The 23,287-nt window shown below is 42.4% G+C and overlaps 1 protein-coding gene across 1 annotated transcript; it reads right to left on the bottom strand.

Annotated features, from left to right (window-relative positions):
• Positions 1 to 1,070: 1,070 nt before the first annotated feature.
• Positions 1,071 to 22,712, bottom strand: TIMM44 (translocase of inner mitochondrial membrane 44 homolog (yeast)). The gene is made up of 12 exons (XM_010282318.1): positions 22,608 to 22,712; positions 21,964 to 22,134; positions 21,373 to 21,453; positions 18,425 to 18,574; positions 15,826 to 15,965; positions 15,248 to 15,333; positions 13,309 to 13,401; positions 12,834 to 12,958; positions 11,158 to 11,208; positions 9,105 to 9,194; positions 5,210 to 5,320; positions 1,071 to 1,510 (listed from the first exon to the last, which is right to left on the bottom strand). The coding sequence occupies exons 1-12, from the start codon at positions 22,635 to 22,637 to the stop codon at positions 1,391 to 1,393; spliced, it is 1,248 nt and encodes a 415-aa protein (XP_010280620.1). The 5' UTR covers positions 22,638 to 22,712; the 3' UTR covers positions 1,071 to 1,390.
• Between the last annotated feature and the right edge of the window lie 575 nt (positions 22,713 to 23,287).

The raw sequence follows: 23,287 nt of genomic DNA, 5'->3' as shown, positions 1-23,287 counted from the left end.
GCTAGAGGTAAATGTCTCACCCAAGGGCTGTGAGATAATCCCATTTACATGCAAAGGAGCTGATCCGGACACTCACAAGAGAAGGAAGAACTGGCAATTATTCTCTTTAATCATAATGTCAGGAAGTGCTGTCCTGCATCACCCTGTTTGTGCACAGGCAGAACACAGCAGCAGATCAGTCCTTTGATTTCCTACCCCATGATCAATTCTTCCCCCCCCAACCTCACCTTCCATTAAGAGGAAGCAGCTGACAAATCGACCCACATCACAGCTCCCAAACTGAGCCTCCAGCAGAAGCCCAGAACCAAGAGTCCATGTTAAGTGTGCCAGCAGCAAACCCTCTGACGTCTCCCCACGGCTGCCTGGGACCCCCAGGCCCAGTGTGCCATCCCCCTGAAGCACGAGTCTGTCTGGTGAAGAAAGCCACGCTTGTAATGCACTTTATGCAGTAGGTAAGTGTGGGAACTGCACCCTCTTTTCTCAGCTCCGGAGCTACAAGAGGTGATACCCTGTTATTGCATTTTATTTACTTATTTGTTGCTGTTCTGTCCATCCCTACTCCTGATCACGGTTCCAGCACTCCGCCTGCTTCCTCGTAGCCAGTTACAGCCTGTCTCCTCCACACCATCAAACTAACCTGACAGAAAAAAATGCAATTGTGCGCTCTTTAGTGGTACCAAAACCAATAATGTTCCCCCCTGCAAAGCTGTGGATATATAAATATTATCACTGGCAGCAAACTGCACGCCCACAACTGGCCTCAAGAACTTGCCTGATGACACCAACACCCCCATCCTGCCCCCGCTCCACGCCAACAAAGTCATGTGCAAAGTCCTGATTGTATTTGGTTTGGCAAAGTGCAAGACGCCGCAGCAACAGAAGGCTTATTGGTGCAACTTTGTACAAGAGATATACGTTAGCCAAGACCAACGTGCCTTAAAAGCACCTCTAAGTTCTTTTCAGGGATGCTTCGAGGCTACCAGAGGATGACAGCAGATGGGAACTAGACCCGTCAAAGCTCACCCTCCGATACCCGCCTCTGTCCATCACTGGAAGCACTGGGAAAGATACAGGACCCAAACCAGCCTCCTTCAGCCACAGTTAAAAAAGGAGCCAACAGCAGCTGCTAGTGTCTTAGACCATTCACGTTGACATCTACCGTACATCCTTACAGTGCAATAGGACACAGCAAAGCGTAAGGCAGATAGGTCAAACTCGTCCAGCTCATTATCGGGATTGGTATAATGAGGGCACACTGAATAAACTGATCTTCTGAAAAGGAACCAATCTAGCCTCTTTCCCCCACAGTCCATCATACAGCAGATTGGTGCGAGTTCAGAGATGGCGTTGCTTCGAGAGAGGTACAGGAAGCCCTGGGATGCAATTCTTCTCAGAGAACCTGCTCAGTGCTTGATGAGGAAATGTCCAACAACCTCCATGCAGCGTAGGGGTTGAGCTCATCCTGATCTCTGCAGAGCGCCCACACGTACAGCATCCGCAGAACCTTGTCCTGGAAGGAAAACCCTGTCGTTAGAGCGTGCGTGATGGTCACAGACCTAGCTCAGAGCTGATGGGGACATGCTCCACACTTCCTCCAGAGATCGTTCTTGTGGTTTTGCTCTCTGGTTCTAAGCCCCAAAGTCCTGAATAAGGATAGCTCCAGCAACATCTACTAGATTGTGGTTAGAAACTTACCACAGTCACGAGCAGATAAACTTTTGATTTCCAAAATCAGAATTAGGGTTTCCAAATATCTCTGGCTGACTTGTATTAACTGTCAAGTTTGATAATATTCGACCTTATTTTTAAAAAGAAATTTCCGGTTTCAAATTGGTTCGGCCGTCAGGCTGTAGTGCCCTCTGTAACCTTCACTCGAGTTTAGGCTCTTTCCTGCGGCTCTAACTCTGCCTCTCCCACATCAGCCTGTGAGCTGCATCCCCTCCCCACAGCTATACCCCTAGCTCTCACACATCAATTTGAGCAGCTCAAATTAACCAGAAATTATCATCACCAGGTCTGAGGAGAGACAGAGAGTAAAAAAACCCCAACATTTATCAATGAAAATCAGATCGTACCAAGTCCAGCCACAGCGTTAGCCACAGGCACCCGCTAATGCTGCCATCAAACCTTTGCTGTGCAGACAGTGCTTTCACCAGTTACCAAAACAGAACTATAAGCTTTTCCATCCTTAATGCACGTAATGAGAACGGCAGCAGTTTTGTTCACAGTAAGGATGAAAGGCATATCTCAGCACATCCTGAGGCCATCACTCATGGTCTGATGAAAACAACTCCCTGAAGAATCACTGCAGCTAACTGTGACAAAGTCTCTGCCTCTCCCAGGAGAGAGGTGACACTGCCCATCAGAGACTGGGCTGCAGGGAGCCCAGATCTGGCACCGTGTCACAGATTCAGTCTGCAACTCAAAGGTTATTTTGATTTTATCATTTAGCCATTAACCATGGAGAGTATTTCCCTCAGATAAGAAAGATCAGACTGTGCATTGGCTTAGCTCCCAGACGTGTACTTAACTACTACATTTTTGATCGAATGTGTGAATCTTTATAGGTTATAATTTAGGTACACAAATGTGAGGAGGGAGACTTTCTGTAGCAGACCAGTCATTAGAAAACTAATGCTTTAGAAATATCACATATCATAAAGTCATTTTTTTCCTTGCTCGGTGTTTCAGAAGATTAACTTGCTCCAGCTTGGCTCAGAAGTGTTAAAAGGGATTGAAAACTTGAGTCATACAGACGTTTGAGATATGTCAGAAGGAAGAGCAGAGGGGACAAGAGAACAAAAAAAACAACAGAAGTTTTGCCTGCCCAAGACAGGCTGCGTATTGATGTACCAGCCACAGCAACACTAACAGGTCTTTCCTGAGTATAAAACGCTACGTATAAGCTCAAGATGAAGCGGGTAACATAACTGATTTTTAACATTGCCAGTGGAACCTTAATTGGTATGATTTTTGTGATTTGTGATTTTCAAAGTCCATTTTGTAAGATTGTGTAATGAAAGGCAATTTAATCATACACTTCAGTGTCAAAGCTCTGCTACATCTGGAAAAGTTTATGTTCTTGAACATAGTATTTCTGAGGGGATGAACAGCAGATAAGCTTACAGCTGCTGGTGATCTCACAGCACGCAGTACTGAACAACTAGCACAGCTTCCTTCCTGGAAATGAGATGTGAGGAAACATAAAAATTACATGTTTCCAAAGCGGAAAGATTTCTGGGTTTCTGATCTGGTGCTTTTATTAATAGGGTACATCTTAATCCTCGATGTACAGTGCATGCTGCTGCATATATTCACAGAAAGTGGGACAGCAAACATCAGCGGACTCCCAAAGGCAGATTTCTATGATGGCCATGCATGCAAGGCAGAAATTTGTCCTTTAATCCCACAGTCTGCTGTGACAAACAGCATCCTGTCTCACAGTCCTTCAGGACCTAATTTTAAAAAGATTCCCCTGACTTCGCAGCATCGCACGATGGATTGTCCAAGACCTCATTTTCCCAGACTGATTTTGTGGGGCTCCACAGGGATCCCCTACGTTTGCCAACCACAACACCTGGTCCAACCCCGTCACAGGCTGCCTGGTCTCCCCACATCTCCCCACTGGGGGCGAGCCTGCAGCACTGCAGTAGGAACTTAAAAATCACAACCAGGTAAAATACCACAGCAGTTACAAGCATATGATTTCTATTTAAAGAGTTTACAATTTGAGGCTCCTTTTCCCTAGAAGGTCAGTTGTTCAATACTCCACAGGAGCAGCTCAGCAGTTAACACCAAATCATAGTTACCAGCCAGCCTACATCTGACGTGTGATTAAAGCTCAAGTTTTAATGCATCTCCCTGATTTATTGCTGCTCCAGAGAAATCAGACAGCAAACGGACTTTGATATCCTGTTCAATAATTATCACATCAATATCTATCTTCTAGGAATGCAGTAATTTAATGCAAGAAATCACTATATCAGCTGTTCCTCCCCTGCAGTCGATGTGACAGGCTGTAAATCAGTCCAGATGGGCCCCATCATTAAAATTAGTCCCTTTTTTTGTAAGCTTACAGCCTGGACTAGAGAATGGTTGCAAAAAGCCAATATTTATTAAATGCATGTATTAATTTTAATGGAAGTCTGCTAGAAACTGCCAGCTCCAGGCATCTCACAATGTCCCCCATTATATATCATTAAGCTACTTAAACATTGCGCAGACACAATACACGGCAGAGCTGTCTGGATAGCGAGCCACTTGAGAACAAAAGGTATTCCAGAAAACGCAGGGGCTCCTCAAGCCTGCTGTGTCTTTAACTCTGGTAATAAGCATATTCTGTGCTTACGTCTGCCAGGCTCAGTTTAACATCACTGACAACAGAAGAGGCAGGCTGGACTCACAGTGTTAAAAGCTAAACCACAGTGAAGTACAATCCACAGAGACGCCAGAGACTGGCTGCACAAATCACCCTGTGTCACAGGTTCCCATTAGAAGCCTGCACCAGGTGCAGCATTTAACACAACTGGATATGGGAGAGATTCAGTAAGTAAAGGCTTGTGGCGCTGTAGGATATTTTGTACTAGTGTAAGGAGGCAGCAGCCAAAACCACAAACTTCTACTTCCAGTTGTTTACAGTGATTTTCCCCATCTCCTGCAAACGACTTAACTCCAGCTCTCACCCTGTTTGCTGAACATCTTTGTGCTCTGTTCTTACAGTGCCCTTTACGAAAGGAAAAGGGAGAAAAGAAGAACAGGATCGGATGGATGCTGTGTGATGGAGCTTTAATCGACAGCAGGACAGTTCAGTTCTGTCCCAGAGGGTGCCAAAGGAGCCGAACTCACCGGCAATAACTGCAGTATGCTGACCGAGGCACAGCAGCAACTGGAAGAGAAAACGCTGCTGGTGGTCATAGCTCCAGCTCCTCTCCTCACTGTGTATTTAAAATATCCCTTTCTCTGTCCATTCTAGATGTTTCCAGACTCTCCTCACATAGCGCGATTCTCGATTAATGGGTCATTAACATTCAGAGTCTGAGGGGAATAAACAGCTGACACCGAGCTGAACCAAGACAAGATGCAGTATTACGCATACCAGTGAACGCAGGACGTGCGGGCACCCACTGCCCTCAGTGGATGACTCCATAGCAACCAAGGTGCCTAGCAGGGGACCCAGGGAAAAAACGTACAGCCGACGAGCGTTACTTACCGGATCACCTTCCACCACTTCCCCTTTCTGGTTCTTAATTACCATCACGACCTGAGCCTGAAAAGTGATGATTAATACTGGTCCCTGCTCCATCATCTTCCCCATAGCCAGCTGCAATGAAAGAAAATTCCATTAGAAAACAGACAATTTCTGACCATTAACGTAAAAGCATCAAGTATTTAACACAACTGCTATGGCTTGACACTGCTAACAATCCCATCTTCTCCCCAAGCTCGATCTAGTTCTATCAGACAGGTTATATCTGCTTTGTTAACACAAATGCTGTAGACCTTATTGCAAAGCATTTTCCCCAAAAATTTCCCTGTACTTACAAGCTTTCCCACAATTGTTCTGAAAGTTTTCACAAGTCAAAAAAATATGGGAAACATGAACAAGCTCCGTTCCATTATTTCCAAATTAGGAACCAAAAATAACAGAAACCCTGTTCTTAAAAAAAAAATGACATTTTCTTCAGAAAGTGCATGAACTGAAGCTTTTTTCTCTTGCTTTTAAATGAATCTTCCACATGAAGTTGTCTGAACTAGACAAAAAGAACTAAGTAATAGAAAGACTTCAAGGTGAGAACCTTTTGACAGTTGTTTTTTCTCTGTTCGAAGGTCACTCCATTAAAAATTTAAAGAACTTATTCACTGAAATGCAAAGAGGAATGGAGAATTAAGTTTTGTTTTCCAAAGCTGTGCTCTTAAAAAAAATACAACCCTCCTTCTGTTTCTTTTGTGGGAATGCAGTACGCTACAGAATACCTGGCTCTTCAGTGATTCTGGAGTTACTGTCCGTGTTACCCAAAAAGGTAACCATACTACCTCACACTTAAGGTGACGTGATTATACACTTTTGTATATGAGAGATACCATTTCAAAAACATTGCATTTTATCACATAATGAAGAATGTATCGCCAGAGACAGTTACAAGACTGTGCCATAATTCACAAAGGTGCATATATAGATATATTTATTTATATTTTGCTCTCCCTTGAGGAAAACTCAGCACTACTGCAATGCTGCTTTGCTTAATCGGAGGGAATCAGCTCCCCAGCTCTGCAGTAACTCACACCATCCCAGTCCACACTGCGTTTCTGGAACTGGCCTGACTCATTCAGCAATGCACAATGCCTTCCACCCGAGTATCAAAAGCCAGATCTCACAGCTCTTTGTCAGACCAATTTCCATGACAGACGTTTTATACGACACCACTTGGCATTGATAATTTGACAACATAAATTTCCACGTGGGTTTCAAGGAGGAGGAGGAGGAGGAGGGCTGTATCACTGACTAGGCTGTATCCCTTATAGGCACCAAGACTTCCACACCAGTATTGCTTTATTTTTTAGTACTATGATTCCCAAAAACCTCTATAATCAAGAGAGTGTTTCTATCACTCCTCCTACACTAAGTTCAGAAACCTCATTTCACAAGTCACATATTTAAAACTACATTTAGGCAGCCAAATAAATAGTCCTAAGAAGTATCAAGGATTCAAAACTCCATTAAATTTAAAGGCAGTAGCTGTCTAGTGAAGTAGAGAATGCTTTAAGCAAATACCTGGAACATGAGTTCAGATGCTTATGTTTGAAAGACTTTAATTTTAATGCTGCCAACTTTGCAGCATGTGAATTCCCTTTAATCCTCTAATTTTTTTTTTTTTTCCCCAAACTCACTGAACTGTTTTTCTGGATGAGATCACTCAACATACTCCTATAAATCTCCTCTAGAGAAACGCATTTGAAAATTTAAACACACAACACCCTTTATCCCCCTTTCTCGCAATACAGACAGCACAACAAGAACTGCACTCATTTATGTTCCATATCAATCATCTTCCAGCTAAGGCGTAATTTTCTTGAGAAATTTCGTGTGAAAATACAAGCATTTAAAACAAGTCAGTAACGAAATGTCTTTCCAGCTGCCACTCAGAATCTGTGCACAGCTCTATACTAATCAGCACCTACAGAGGAAAAAAGTTATTTAGCATACAATGAAATCAAGTCTCCTAGACACTATACAGAAAAACCTTTGACTTAAATAAGATGCTTAGAAAAAAGCAATCATGTTTATTACTTCCACAGCTTTAATTTTGTTAGAATGCATTATTATTGTTGAAGATAATCAAGAGAATTGCAGATGCCACAGAAATTTTCCCGCTCATTTGGCACATGCTTGCAGTTAATATTCAGAGTTACCAAAAAGGTAGGAATGGCTTCCTCTGAACCCAGATGGATGAGAGAAAATGAGAAGCCTATCAAGACCAAAAGGCAAAACAGTCCTAGGAAGAGGACCAGACATTAGCCTTCTGTGGGAAGAGATGCCCTGTAGATGATCTTCTTGCTCCCCGTGAAGATACGTGTCATTAATCAAGTCCATTCCCGCTGTTCTTTTGTAGGGCTACACAGGTCAACTAAGCCTCTTGCTGTAGCGCATTTGCTCAGATGTTTCTGGAGCTCTCCTGCACCCACTCCAGTTTTTTAATGATGCTGCACAAAAAGAGAGACTCCTGCACAGGGCTGCAGGTAGAGAAAAATCACCATCAGTGGTCCTCCTTTCAGCAAACCACCAAGAGCATCAGACTTTGTTCTCTCAGCTTTCTGTGATGATTGCTGAATTCTTCCTGACTTCTTCTTCTTCTTCTTGTCTTGCAGGGGTGTGACCACAAGTGAGAAACACCTGGCCAGCCAATACACCCAACAACATCTAGAACATCCCACTTTCTGAACAGCATCCTTTTATCACCATACTCCATTTCCATCTCTACCTGAAAGTTTCCAATCCTCCGCATCCTCACCTTGGACCAGACCACCTCTGCGTTTAGACCCCTGTTAAGTAGCTCTAACTGTTCTCTGTTCTTACAGGAATGACCTTGCAGTTGGCTTTTCGGTAATTTAATGGATTCAGCTTATAATTTTATTGAGGATAATACTGCACAGCTGCAATATATTGGACAAATATACCATAATACATTATTTCTGTTCCAACAGAAACCCGCAGTGAATGTTGCTGCCTTTGAGTTAGCACCTTTGATGACAAAGGCAAATGGCTGATCTGACTATTTCCACACATGTTTGAAAGCACCGGTGTGCAGCTGCCCTGTTCCCCTCCTTCCCTTGCACGTTTCCTTCACAGCAGAGTTGGTTATGGAATAGGAAAGGTCTGGCTAAAGGCGGTAATTTCTTTGAGATACCTTTGCCATTGAAGGAAAGAAAGATCTGAGTGAAAACTTGGGGGCCAGTGACCGATGACACTAAAGACTTAATTAAATGAAAGCACTACTGCAGACTTACTGCTAATTAGAACAGTAACACCTCTGGCTCCTCAATAGTCCTTAGTACTACAGAACTAAGAGAACGTGGAGAGTGTTATGACTGTGCAGACAGAATCCCCAGCTACCAACATGGCTCCTAAGGAGCCCATGGCTCCACTCGCAGCCGTTATCTCCCCACCCATCCAGAGCCAGCCAGGACAGCGGTTAGGTCTCTTCAATTGCCATTCCTGCACGGCACAACCTTGAGTCACGAAGTAGCGCGCATTATCATCCAGAGTAAGCACCGACAAAGCCCTCCATGAAAGCACCGCGTCAGTGCTATTTGCCTTTATTATTAGCCTTTCTCAATCTATATGCTGGTGATTAAGACCAAGGTGCCCTGGCAGAGAGGAGACAAACCACAACGCTGTAACTTAGGCTTGATCACACAGTAGCGAATCTGTCCCATGAGCTCTCCCTTCCAGCAGTGGTGATCTGTTCCTCTGTTAGCAAAAATGGCAAATACCAGAGTAGCAGGAGGCAAATAAAACCAGCAGTCAGAGCAAAGAAGAAAACTCCTCCTCAGGTCTTGAGTTTGTGATTCATCCCCCAAGGTGAAATATAGAAAAGGACACTCACGTCAATGTTGTCAATGTCAAGAATCCTGGAGTGGAACTGGAGACCCATGGCTTTGGCTTGCTGGATTGGATGAGCAAGCTGACTGTAAGTCTAAATGAAGCAACAAACTTGTGTTACATGTTTGAATTTGTTCTATGACAATGAAAAAGGGGGTTTCTGCTTAGAGAGAACCATCAAAAGAGAGAAGAATAAAAGTCAGTTGTTTGCAAATGTGCTGAACATGTATGATTTGCAAGGTATCAAACAGCTGCATCAAATGCTCTGGGCTTCACATAACCAAATTCTCACTAAAAATCCCATCACCCCTGGACAGACCAGGAGATCCATCACTCACAACAGAGCATGCACCTGATAGCCAAGGCACTTGTGATTCTGATTTGACAGAAGACAAGGAAAAACAGTCTGGGAAGCAAGCTATTTTCCTAACACCCAGCTAGACCCTGGAGGCAGACCAGCATTTCCTGGCTGCTTCTAGGCACATGCACATATGCTTCATTATTTATGCATCGAGAACTGTTGTTGGGGATAGTGAATTCCTACTTGCTTCCAGCATGATCACCATATTTTTGGCAGGTATAAACAAACAGGAGTCAGTCCCTACCTCCCTCCCCACCACGAATCTTCTAACCTTCATCACAAGCATTTAAATGCAAATATCCTACAGAAGTATACTGGTAAAGTTACTAGAGTGAAGTTGGACTTACAGATCAGGGATTCTGAGGACAGTGGGCAGACACAGCTCTATGAGCCACAAACTCTATCTATAAAGCCAGTGGGCTGGCAGCAACCTGCAGCTCGGTTGGTATACCTGCCACTTCAATAAGTTTTTGCCTTACTGGTTTGTATTCCAAAACTTCAGTGACCACTATCACAAACTTAAGACTCGGGTATGATTCTGTTCAAGAGCCTTTATCTCCTGGACTCTCATTAATAGGACTCCCACTTCTTCCCTTGGCTTACTTACAGATGATTCTTGACTTACGAGCTTAATTTATAACTACAACTAGCTTAGAAGGGTTTGCTTTTTGTCTTATAAACTGCAGTGAATCTGCTCCTACCCTCTAGAGATTGGAGATTAACTCTACAGTGTCATTTCAAAGGTTGCTTGAGCAAACAAAAAACTTTCTTTGCTTTCAGACTGCTTTAAATATCTTACTCTTACATACTGCAATATTGTTACAAAGACATTAACCATAAAAAATTTAATTAAAAAATTGCCTCTTCCACTGTGTGCATTTCCAGCCCTCTGGTGGTGGTGATCAGTAAGGAGAACATTCACTTTAAGCAATTAAAATTCTTTAGATGGCTCTGCGTTGCCTACAACACAATTATCTTAGAGCAGGGTAAAAACCAGAACAAGTGTCTAGCTATGTTCTCAGGAAAGGATCTGCTTTCGTGAAATTACGTGGACAGTAACACTATCACTGAATCACAATCAATTCATACCCACTGTTTCGAGAAGTGGATCCAATACTGAAAATCTATCCCAGTACAAAAAGAAAACCAGTTTTTGTACAACAAAACAAAATTCAGTTTTCTGCAGTGATATTACCCAGGCTGCAGATTATCTATGCTGCAATTTCAGAAAAACTTCAACCTGTCAGGATTATTTGCTGGGATATTGCAGTTGACTTGTGTTTGTATAGTAGCTCCAAGGACAGCTTGACTCTATAAGCAGAAAAGCATCACTTTTTTGGGTCAGCTCAAATGTCTCTGCACCCTCTCATCCCGTATCTGGGATACAGGCTCTACTAAAGCCCTTCTGCTTCAAGAAAGGCAGTGCAGAACTGAAGCTAGTTAGACTAGTTTGAGCTTAGCTCTTGACTTGCTTTCTGTCTCTAAACAGCTCTCCTCTTATACCCAGACTACTCCAGAAGTCCAGCATGTACACTTGACTGCATTCATGTTTTATAGTATGGACATGTTACATGGGCAAAGCGGATAAGCAACATCATAGATGCAACAGTTGGACAGCTTGCAAGCAAAGGAAGCACAACGCACCTACTTACAAAGGATAATCATAACCTTGAGACATTTTAGTAGCTCTACTTACCGCTTCATAGCACCAATCTTTGAGAATATCCAGCTCCCCAGACATCATAGCCTAAAAGAGAAAATCAAATAAGATAGGAGCATTTTAAAGCACCTCCTGTATCAGAGAATTGAAATTATCAGCACTTGCAGCAGCAAACTATTTTAAATCCTACATCTTGTGAAACTCTGAAGAAGGATAGGAGCTTCAAAGAGGAACAGCAATAAGAACCTCTATAAACATACACGTACTGAGTCAGATGTACATAAAGCTTTTGATAATTTAAGATAAAAGCTACCTTAAACCTTCCTGTCCAAAAAGTCAGCAGAATGCAACACTACCCAGAAATCCTGGGAGGTGGGATCTAACAGAAGCAGGAATACAAACCAGAAATAGATCGGCAGTTTTCAAGACTGCAAAAAGTTCAGGGCACAGAACAAACAGAAGAATCACACTGCAACTCATGAAAAGGTTTATCTTTAAAACATTGTGTAAAAAACACCTGGAATTTGTAGTAAGACAGATGCTGGGAATTTAGCAGATTTCAAGATGAAGTTAGTTATATGTGGCAGGGTTTTTTTCAATATAATGCCTATAAATCCTCATACCTGATGGCATCTGTTAAGCTGGCTACCTACAGTTTGCAAAAACCTCTCCTTTGAAAAATTTATTCTCCAAGAGTCAAGAGCTCGTTTTTTGCAGCTTGCTTTAATGACACAGCACCATTAGGAAAAGGTTCATGACAGGCCTGTCTTTACTGTCGACATTACAGTTCCAGTCACAGAACTGATACGCAAGTCAGCCACTACAAAGACAGCAGTGACAAAACCTAACTATGCATCAGTTTGGATGTTTGCAGCTGTAAGCATTAAATTATTTTTTTATTCATCCGATAATGCTACTTCATGACTAGGAGTATCACAAATATTTCTACATGCATATTAGTATGTATCAATTTGAGATATGATCACTCACTGCACTATATTGTAGGACGAGAAAAATAACACTTTGCTCTCTCTCAGCATCTGTTTATCTCTTCAAGCCTCAGGTTTGCTAGTCCATGCAAATCTCTCAAAACAATTTCTGCTGTATTTCTTCAAATCCCCTACATTCACTCTGTCTTTTCTGACATACAGTGAGAGGAACTATATCCATTTATACACGAGGTCACATCCTTTATCCGTGCTATCCTCTTGAGTGGTTTTATACTTCAGCCTTTAAAAATGTTAAGTTCCCCACACTTCCTTGGCTAGTGCCAGGAATATTTTCACTGAACCATTTGTCATGAGCCAGTCTTCTTCCCAAGCAGCCACAGATCATTTAGAATCCAGCAGTACCTACGCACCAAATTCTTTCCCTTATCAATATTTGATATCACCATTTGCCCAGTACTGTTCGTTCACCTACTTCAGTTTGATCCCTCTGATGCCCACATCATTTGTTGTAGGAGAAGATGGTTAGTTGCTTTCAAGGCCAGAAAAAAATTTGCTAGCCTACTAAATTATGAAATATGGTTTTAAACTAAATTGTTATGTGGGACCCAACTTCCTTTCCCAAGGTTATCTCATGTTCTGTGCAAAGCTAGATGCTTGAGAAGGAAATACTTTCCTAGCATCAGAAAACTAAAAGAAAAATCTTCCATGTTATAGCGAAAGAAAAAAACCAAACAAATTCATCATACTCTACCCCCACCTTACCTCCAAGACATTGGGGATTATATCATACTCGCACTGCTTTAAAAAACGATCTTTGTCAAAGGATGGATCCACTTTGAGTATCTCTGTCAAAACTTCAGACATTTCCGTCTTTGAGAACAATCCACCTAATAAAACAATTCAGTGAGACTGGTGGTGTGGCAACTCTTACCAGAAAACAAGAGAAAAACCTGTGGTTATATACCAGAGGGAAGGAACAGTCACCTGGTAATGACCACAGACTTTAAGTTAGGCTTGAGATTTATCCCACAGAAGCACTTATCATCGCACTGCACTTCTGACCCAGCAGCAGGCTGCTACACTGCATGATACTGGATAATGAGCCATACAAAAGATTATAAAGCTCCAGAATCTGCCCCAAAGGTTAGTAACACACGGAGGACAACAGCACTAACAGTGACTAGGAACAGAGCTAAAAGGCTAGAGATGCACTTTCACAGCAATGATGAAACATTACCTATTAAGTCAGTGACTTTGTCTGTGACAGCTCTGGAAGCTCGAATGAATGCATTATCACTTTCATCGTACTTCATTTTCATTTCAAAGAACCCTGAAACGAGAGGAGACATGAGCAGCAGTGTCCTTCCACTACATTCCCGAATTAGGAAACAACATGCAATGGGTTGCAGCTTAAACCTGCAAGTTCTCTTCTAAATCTCTTTGTTGATTAAAGAGTTCCAATTTCAACAGTTACTTTTCTCCCCAGCTTCCTGCAATGTTCTTAATTATCAGCAACAGTCACTAGGAGAATGACAGTTTCTCTGACTTCAGCTGCCAGAAACTCTGGACCTTCTATGCAGGTTTTCAGTGGAAAATACACTAGACTTGCTTACCCCAGTAACAGTCTGCTTGCACCCCTTGATTCAGTCTGCTACAAGGGGTAGCAGGATGTAGCAATGTGAAACCAACACCAGAAAGTTTAACTGCGGGGGGAAGGGGGGAGGAAAAATCAAGAATAGACCTTAAACCTTGCCAATTTTTAATAAAATAGCAAGACATCAGTAAGGATGCAGTTTTTAAGCAGCTCTATGTACTTCTCAACCTTGATAAGAAAGCAAGCCGAGCATGTCACAAAACTACAGAAGACATTGATGGGGAAGGAGAACTCCTGCAAAGCACCATCTCAAACGCAGAAAGAAGGGCAAGGGGTGAAGTAAAAAAAAAAAAAAGCCATTTAAGCAAGTAGGCATTGTTGCAAGAAACTAAGGGCTCAACCAACTCATCTGTCTCTGGACATCAATCAGACAGAGCAGAACTGCAGAAGGTAGCTGCAGGATAATGGGCCCTGCAGGGAAGCTTCTTCCCACCACGTCAATTAACAATTGGAATCCTGCCCTGAAGCTTACGCTCCTTCCAAAAAACACACTGTGTTCTCGGGTACTGGTGGTACCTAAAGGGAGAGAACACACTGTAGAGTCTGGTGCAGCCACAGCTGCCCTGTTGCCTGAATTGCAAAACCAGAGTCTTGGAAATATGCATAAAATCTAGACAAAGCATAGAGTTCGTGCAGATGGCACAGGACAGGAGGATGGGACATGTGGGGAGTTCTGGAGGTATGAGCATCTCCTTGGAAAGGCTAACAAATGGGATGTAAAAACCCCATTCTCGGATACCTTCCCAAGGAGCACTACTTTAAAACAAGTTGGGAAGAAACACAATCCAAAGTTAATTATATGTTGCACTTTTACTCAATCTTTTTGTTCCTTAACAAGTCATTTACCCTGCAGTACACTGACAACGACTGTTTTGTTTTGTTGAAGGATTCTGGTCTCAGGCTTCTTTATGCCTTTCAGAAACATTAAGTGCCTAGGTAACTATCAAAAGTTATTGCCCACTGCAGGACAGATATTCAGCACTTTTAGGTTTTGCGATAAAAACAGAAAGGAGGCAAAGTCCCACACATTCCAGAGTTCTAAGCAGATGACAACAGAAACCAGCTCACTGAAGACAAGATTATTCCTCATCATAAGCTCAAGGTCAGGAAGAAGAGATCTGCCTGCCCTCTCCCTAGTGACATGCATGCATGCCCTGGCCTCTTCCCAGTGCCAGAGTGGATCTGACTTGAAAAAAAAAAGGAAAAAGAACAGAGTTCAGTTCTGTTTAAGCAATGGTCAAAGCAGGTTTTGGTACCTACAGGGAGCAGGGACTGATCAAAAACAATGCCTGACCAGGGGAGAGGTCTGCACACAGATGGAGCAGCTTGGAAAAGCTGCAGTGTTGTCAACTACGCCTACCTCCCATTCACACCACCTCTCAGCAATAGCTACAACAACAAAAAAAAATGCCTACGAGTTGCATTATGTTGAGACTAGTTGCACAGATGGCATTAGATCCAACACAGCAAGAACCAGAATGGGGAAAAGAACGTGCTACTCCTTTGTCTTTGGAACACTTACTGTTGAAGACCACATTGTTGTCCTTGAAATCTTTCCACTGCTGATACCATTTTGAGTCTTTATGCAGCACCACACCCATGGCCTCCCTAGAAAGTGCAGAAGACATGGGTACTTGTGAACAAGTAACTTACAACCGAGTGAGAATAAAAAGGAGGACATCCTCACGAATATCACCGCAGCATGCAGTATCATCGAGGCTGATACACCACAAAAACGATACACAACTTAGTGGAGCAAGGCAGCAGAGAAAGCAAAGGAGCTCAGACTTAGTCCTGCCAAACGCAATTCGATAGCAAGGCATTAGAACTGAAACACATGCACAAGTCAAAACTTCAGGTCAGAACATTATGTACCCACTTTAAAATTTTAAGTGCCCAGTTTCATTATCGGAAGATTCAACATCATCAACTTATGCTGGAAATTTGCTCTCAGACCTACCTGCTCTGCTAGGTCACGCCTCACCCCACAGCCTCACTTCAGCACTTGGATTTTAACCATCCCTGACCTGTAGTTAAGTTTTAAAGTTTTTATCAAATTATACAGAGAAATATTCACCCTAAATTACATCCAATACGTACTCATTAGCTTCAAATATTCGCTCCTCTTTAATCCTCTCGCCTGAGAATTCTGTTCTTTTTCGTAGTCGCTCCGGACGTTTGTAAGGACCAGTCTGCCCTAAAACACTTTCATCTATTTCCTTCTTAACGGTTTCTACTCCCTGAAAGGAAAATATCCCTATTAGGTTGATTTACCGTTCCCCCTTGCCCTTCCCCAGAAACTAAAAATTGCTTCTGTTGAAGGGAAAAAACCAACAAAAAAGATAAGAAACCACAGGCTATTCTCCTCTCCCTTACTCAGCAAATGCATCTTTGCTGATGTCTATCAACAAATGCACCAGTACCAAGGCCTTCTGCTTAAGAAGTTAAAAGTCTAGGACAGCAAACAGATGGTTGTATTGCATCAACCTGAAGAAAAAAACACAATATACTAGAAGCTATGGACACAGTCAAACCTGACAGGTGATAAGAGGTAACCTCTGCAGAGTTTAAATCAGAATAAATCAAGCCAGAGGAAGGCAGGCTTATCAGCCCTCAACAGCAGACAGCAGCCGCTGATACAATGACAAGCTCCAGGTAAAAGGAAGAATGATTCCTAGTATCTGACGTAGGGGATACCAACAACTAACTGCAAAGCCACCTGAAAGGTCAATAAAATCCAGGTTCTAGGCCCAAGCTTAAACAAACAGGAGTACTGCTTTCCCCAAAACAAAAAGGGGCCTCACTTTGTACAGAATTCTACACACCTTCTAGCTGAGAAAATAACTTCGAAGCAAACTGGTTTTGCCAGAGAAGAGATGTGAAAAAAAAAATGACAGTAGTTCAGCTTATACTAAAGGAGAGAGAGGAGATAATCTCCCTCTTGGGTGAGGCTACATCAAGAAAAAGGACCGGTATACATCTCATCAGTGAATAGTTACATCCTTAATTCAGATTTTGCCAAGCAGAAGCTGCATCCTATTGCAACCATTGTTGGGAATTTTGTCGTACACTTCAGTGGGGATTGGGACTAAAAGGCATTTTTAGTGTTTCTCCTTCATCTTGACTGCTCTATTTTTATTACTTAACTTTTGAGCAGTGCCTTCTCTAATGACTGTACCTATAAAAGATCTGTTGCACAGTAAGTACACTTTCCTATTACAACTAGACACACGCAGGCAGAAAAGGATTTTATATACACTCTTTATTTATTACTCTCTGATTTTATACACAGCTTTTTCCCAATTCATGTTTTTATTGAGGACATGTACGTTATGTAGCCCGAAGCATCATGTGGCTTTATGGGGGCTGTTATTTTTCAACTTTATTTTATGCAGGAATTTTCTGGAGAACGCACAGCTTTGCCAGCATAACTCGTCCTCCCCTACTGAAAGGCAGTGTGACTCCTTCCTTAAGGAAGTTACAACACTGCTCAGGACCTAGATGGAATAGATGCCAGAGATCTGATATGAAGCAGAAACTGGAGTTCAAGTGACTTTAAGCATCAAGGATAAACAAATAAAAAGCTCCAAAGCTCAGTCTGTTCCTACTGAGTCTAAAAGACCATCTGAGGAACCTAGCAGAGAAGAGAAGAAGACACAAGGCCCTGTGGATACCATGTACCTCTAGATTATACAAATAAAATTCCTCCTAAATACTGAAGCAATGGGGATCTCAAAATGACACTACTACTACAATTTCTAAGATAGCGTACTTGGTTTTCTAAAGGAGTAGACTGAATATTCTAAATCCTACATGCATACTAGAAAGTATAGCAAAGCTACAAGAACTGCTCGCAGCCTATAAAAGCTCTGTGAATCACTTAAATTTAACAATGAATCAAAAGGTTTATCTGTTTACAGGGAAAACAAATCTTTAAGACTCAACAAATTTACTTTAAGGTCCCATAAAATCATTCCCTGCTTATGAAGTCTGGCCTAGCAGCATGACGAACAAACAGTTCTCCGATTAGGAAGCTGCTGGAGTAAGATAACAGGTTTCATTACAGACATACACACAAAAAAAAAAATAATAATGTATAATGTGATCTGCAGCTATGGCTAGAAGCGACCTTTAGCAGATGATGTCTTATTAGAAACACAAAAAGAGAGGAACTGACATGACCGATGCAGGTGATCCTCCTTCTGGCCTGGTAGAGGAGTTACAGGGGCAAAAGTCTCAGAGGAGGCATGAGAAACCACTCACAGGGAACACTTCTTTGTAGGCTAATATATGAGCGCTTAACAGCAAAACATATGAGTGCTTGTATATTTTCTAGAAAAGGAGAGCTCTAAGCAAGCCGGTTTGTCAGTCGGCAGTTCCCAGGAGTACCACCAGTAGCTGCCTACAGAAGAGGGACATTTACTGCCCTACTCCACAAGCACAGCAACCAATTTTTCCGGTAACACATTTCAGCAGAAGCTCAGCTACTCAAGACTTACACTTTTCTAGGGTTGTTGAGTGAATGCTAGACCTGCAAAATACTTCTCCCTAATTTATCAGCTCATTCCAATGGCTCATACGGTCTTGCTGTAAGAGTTTTGCATTTAATTTTATACTCAGCAGAAATTCACACATCACTTCCATGTTAATGAGCTGTGCCCACAGCGCTGGGTCGTAGAGCATGATGGGACTTACATACCTGAGAAATAGCTTTGAAGGCTGCTGTCTTGCCTAATTTCTCCCCTCCTTTTGTCACTGACTCCGCAGACTGCTTTGCCGTTTTTGCTGCTTCTTCCACACCTTCCTTTATCTTTCGGCCAATATCACTCTTACTTACTTCATCCAAACTCTGCAACAAAACAAAACAGGAAAGAAAAGGTCATTTTGGGTGAAAACTCATTTTGAGTAACTCCCCTTCACATGACAAGACTAACCAAACCTAAAGTGAACACACAGTTACATGTCACAGGGGAGACTTACCGGGACACCATGGCTTGGCACTGCATCATTAGCCGACACCTCTGTGCAGAACAACAAATTTGGCTACTCATGGGACCATATGCATTTGTAATAGCTGCTATCCATAGATTTTAAAACAACATGTATTTTTCTTGACATCAAAGAGAAGGAACAATAATGCCAGAGTTAAAATTCCCCAGTCCTTTCCTTTGAGACAAGTACTTCTTGCTTCTAACTCTTCCTGCCCAATTAGGAAACGCCTTTCTCAATCCAACACCTTCATATACATCACTTTGGCTGCGTTTACAGAGCCGGGCTCCCTTGTGCAGGAGGTTAAAAGGACTCTGCCAGCAGCTGGTCACCCTTGCATTCTGCACCAGCACACATCAGATCCTTGAGGATCTCAGAAATCTCACTGGCAGCAGCAACCAGCCCTGGATGGATCACAAGCCACAACCTCAGAGGAAGACAAATGACAGGCTAACACTACACAATAACAGTACTCAATGGTTTTCCCTGTTTGTCAATGAGATTTGGCTAATAAAGATGCTTACAGAAGCCTCAACGGTACTGGAAAGATGCTGGTTATGTCCACATCAGCAAAGAGCATTACACCCAGCTCATAACTGTACACACAGTTAAGCTCATCAAAGCACATTTAGACAGAACTAGAGTGAAGGAGCACAGCAGAGAGCGGGTCCCCACAAACTTTATGTTGCACAGAGTTTAAAGTCCAGTGTTTGGCTGGCTGTTTCTCAGTTTCTCAGCAGGGATCCTGCATCTGACTGCAAGTGTTGGGAACAATCACACAGGCTTTGATCTTAAACCACTACTGAAAATAGCTAAGCTCACTCTGCTCTGTGCAGCCTAGCTATGAGCACGAAGTCCACACACTTCAACTGACAGACTAGGAATAGCCTCCTGAAGTACCTCTCAGCTGTAGCTTACTGCAGAAAATCTTGTACTCCCTTTAAGAGAATCACAGAATCATTACGGTTAGAAAAGACCTTTAAGATCATCAAGTCCAATCATCAACCCAACACCACCATGCCCACTAAACCATATCCTGAAGTGCCACATCTACACATTTTTTGAACACTTCCAGTGATGGTGATTCCACCACTCCCCGGGCAGTCTGTTCCAATGTTTAACTACTCTCTCAGGAAAGAAATTTTTCCTAATATCTAGTCTAAACATCCCCTGACACAACTTGAGGCCGTTTTCTCTCGTCCTATCACTAGTTACCTCAGAGAAGAGACCAACATCCACCTCACCACAACCCCCTCTCAGGTAGTTGTAGAGAGCGATGAGGTCTCCCCTCAGCCTCCTCTTCTCCAGACTGAACAACCCCAGTTCCCTCAGCTGCTCCTCATCAGACTTGTGCTCCAGATCCCTCCCCAGCTCCGTTGCCCTTCTCTGGACACGCTCCAGCACCTCAACGTCCTTCTTGTAGTGAGGGGCCCAACACTGAACACAGGATTCAAGCTGCGGCCTCACCAGTGCCGAGTACAGGGGCACGATCCCTGCCCTGCTCCTGCTGGCCACACTAGTGCTGATACAGGCCAGGACGCTGTTGGCCTTCTGGGCCACCTGGGCACACTCCTGGCTCATGTTCAGCTGACTGTTGATCAGTACCCCCAGGTCCTTTTCCGCCAGGCTGCTCTCCAGCCACTCCTCCCCAGGCCTGTAGCGTTGCATGGGGTTGTTGTGACCAGGCACTTGGCCTTATTTAAACCTCATACAGTTGTCCTCAGCCCATCGATCCAGCCTATCCAGATCCCTCTGCAGAGCCCTCCTACCCTCCAGCAGATCAACACTCCCGCCCAGTTTATTCCATATTTTAAAATACTATCAGGAAGACTCCTCATAAATTTACTCCAGAGATAAAAAGTCAAAGCATGACTAAACACTCAAATACATCTGCTGCCCAGATGAACTCAGACAAGAACTGAAGTAAATGAGCACAAGCTGCAGTGCTTAGTCCCAGCCTAAAAAAATAACTTGAATTCAATTGCTTAAAAATAGATCTACATAGACACAGTGAGCCTTAAAGTCTGAGCCTAGAATGGAAGACACTCATACCTGTTAGGTACAAACAATGCCTGCTCCTCCAGGCGTTCTGTTATTCCCAAGACACACAGAGCCATGGGATCACTTACAGCACACTAACTTAAGGGAGAGCACTCAATTATACCACCAGCACTTCTACTTACAGCACCTGGAGCCTCTGATGTTGCAAGTCTTTTTCAACATGCAGTAAGCAGCCAGAAGCCCTATCACATTAGTAGCCAGAAATGTCAGCATGAAGAGTCACATCTGCTAAAGAACTTCCAGGGTGATCTTCCAGCATTGCTCTAAGTGCCCTCCAGTGGAAGAACCACCCCAAGGCTTTTTTTTACTGCTAGACAATGCAGAACCATAAGGACTACCTCCAGTTGCCAAATCTGAGAGAAATCACTGGGCAGTGCCTGTCCTCTGACCACACACTAACTAAGAAATCTATCAAACACTATTGCTGCAATTTTGTTAATGACTCTGGCCTTAAAGATTCAGAATAGTGATCACCTTTGGAATAGCAACCACCTTTCACCAAGAAAAAAGAAAGGGTGATTTTTCAAATGGACACAAAACACATAACCTTAGAGCAGAACTGCCTTAGGGAAAGGTTCTTCTCTAGCTGCATTTTACCTCTTTAACTGTACCAGTTATTTCTTCAAGTTTCTTTTTAATCACTTCAGAGGTCTTCACTGTTTCAGATTCAATGGTTTTCTGTGGAAAAAAACATGCTGCATGTAACTATGAGGACAGAAAATATTCAAAAACAGTTTGGCACACAGCACACCCCATTAACACTGTAATCGAGGGCAAAGAGAGCTACATCTTAAGGAGCACACTACTTGAGTAACCAGCATCAGCATTTCATTTTTGCAAGTAACGCTGTTTATAGTTCTTCGAAGAACGCAAAAGAAGATTTAAATACTGCCAACGTTAAATTTAATGTCTTATTATTTTCTCTGCTCGTTATTTGGGAAATCCAGTGAAAGGTCTGCTGGAAAGATTTTCCACTAAAAAAAAAAAAAAACCAAAAACAAACCACCACAAACCACGCTAAGGCATCCATTTACCAGTCAGTATTTCCAACCAAGCAGAACTTCTCATAAAAAAGGTATGCTGAACTAAACAGTTCATTTGCAGAAAGATTCAAATTTACAGTCAGAACAGTAATAGCTCAGTGAATGGGCAATGAAAACATCAAAGAAATTCATCAGGAAGACTTACATATTTCCTCCTTGCTTCTCGAAGCGCATCAGATTCTTCTAGCTTTTTAGCTTCATCTCGGAATTTTTTAATACTTTCTTTCATCTCCTTGTTTTTTGCTAATTCCTGTTTGATGTTCTCCACAAAACCTGATATAAAACCCTTTCTTCCTCCAGAAGAGTAGCATCTAGACTAAAGAAAATCAGACATTAAATTAAGCAAGTATCAAAGCCAGCAGGTAGATTTACTTAAGCCAAGCACTGGGTCACTTCTAAAATATTAAATGTTGTGAAAAACATACAGCTACCTTAAAAGAGCAGCAGCTTTTTTTCTATCCTCAAAACAGCCAGATGTCCAACACATTTCTAATGCCCTGTGAAGTACATCTATATAGCCATTAAAAGAGATGCTTTAGTTCATTAGGTTAGTTCAGGGTTAAAAAATTTGGTAGATGAAGTTATCAGAGCACCACTCCCGAACTCTGTAACTTAGACTCAGCTACTACAAAATTCCCTGAGTTCATCAGACACATCTTAAAAAGTGGAAACTTTCAACCTAGAACTGCTGCTTCACAGAAACATATCCACATCTACTAGATCAGTACTCTAATAGGAAACCACTTTCAGCCTGAAATTTAAAAAAAAAAAAATCAGCCGTTAACCAACCTGATAGATCTCTAAAACAGGCCTGCTCATTCTATATGCTGTACCCCTGTGGACTACAGGAACTGGGTATCTTCTGGATATAAGCCATATGCCACTGATGAGACATTTCTGCAATAAAAATGTAAGATCAGGTTAGCACAGAATACAAGATGACAACAGTCTTAAAGAGTGAAGGAAGAAAGGAAAGAATACCGCAAACAGAGAATAACCACTGGTGGTCTGGGAACATATCCCAAGTGCTGCCAAGAAATGCTGCAGGCTGGTTTGGCAAGAGTCATCCATAAAAACTCTGTTATGTGTTTGAGCAGCACGACATCCGCGCACGAGTTCACTTTGATGAAATCAAAGTTGTAATCCAAAACAGGGCAATACACTTTTCACAATTACTTGAGAAAACATCTATGCTTCACAGACCCATGATTTTATGAAAAAGGTGATGCACGAGTAAACCCATCCTTGAGTTGAAACTTTTGTTATATAATATTGAAACGTAATAAAATATTATATTACATTATATAATGTTACAAACTTTCTTTTCTAGAAATTCAGGCTTTAAACATAACTTTCTCCCAGCTGTGGAGGAAACCCAGGACCCCTCTGTATATATTTGTGCTGCCTGAAGTCAGAGACAAACACCTTTCGCCACAAGTCACAGACCAGAAAGGATACACTAGATCACA

Source organism: Phaethon lepturus, unplaced genomic scaffold (genome assembly GCF_000687285.1).
Source record: "Phaethon lepturus isolate BGI_N335 unplaced genomic scaffold, ASM68728v1 scaffold10002, whole genome shotgun sequence".
NCBI lineage: Eukaryota > Metazoa > Chordata > Aves > Phaethontiformes > Phaethontidae > Phaethon > Phaethon lepturus.
This window is presented reverse-complemented; position numbering and strand designations above follow the sequence as displayed.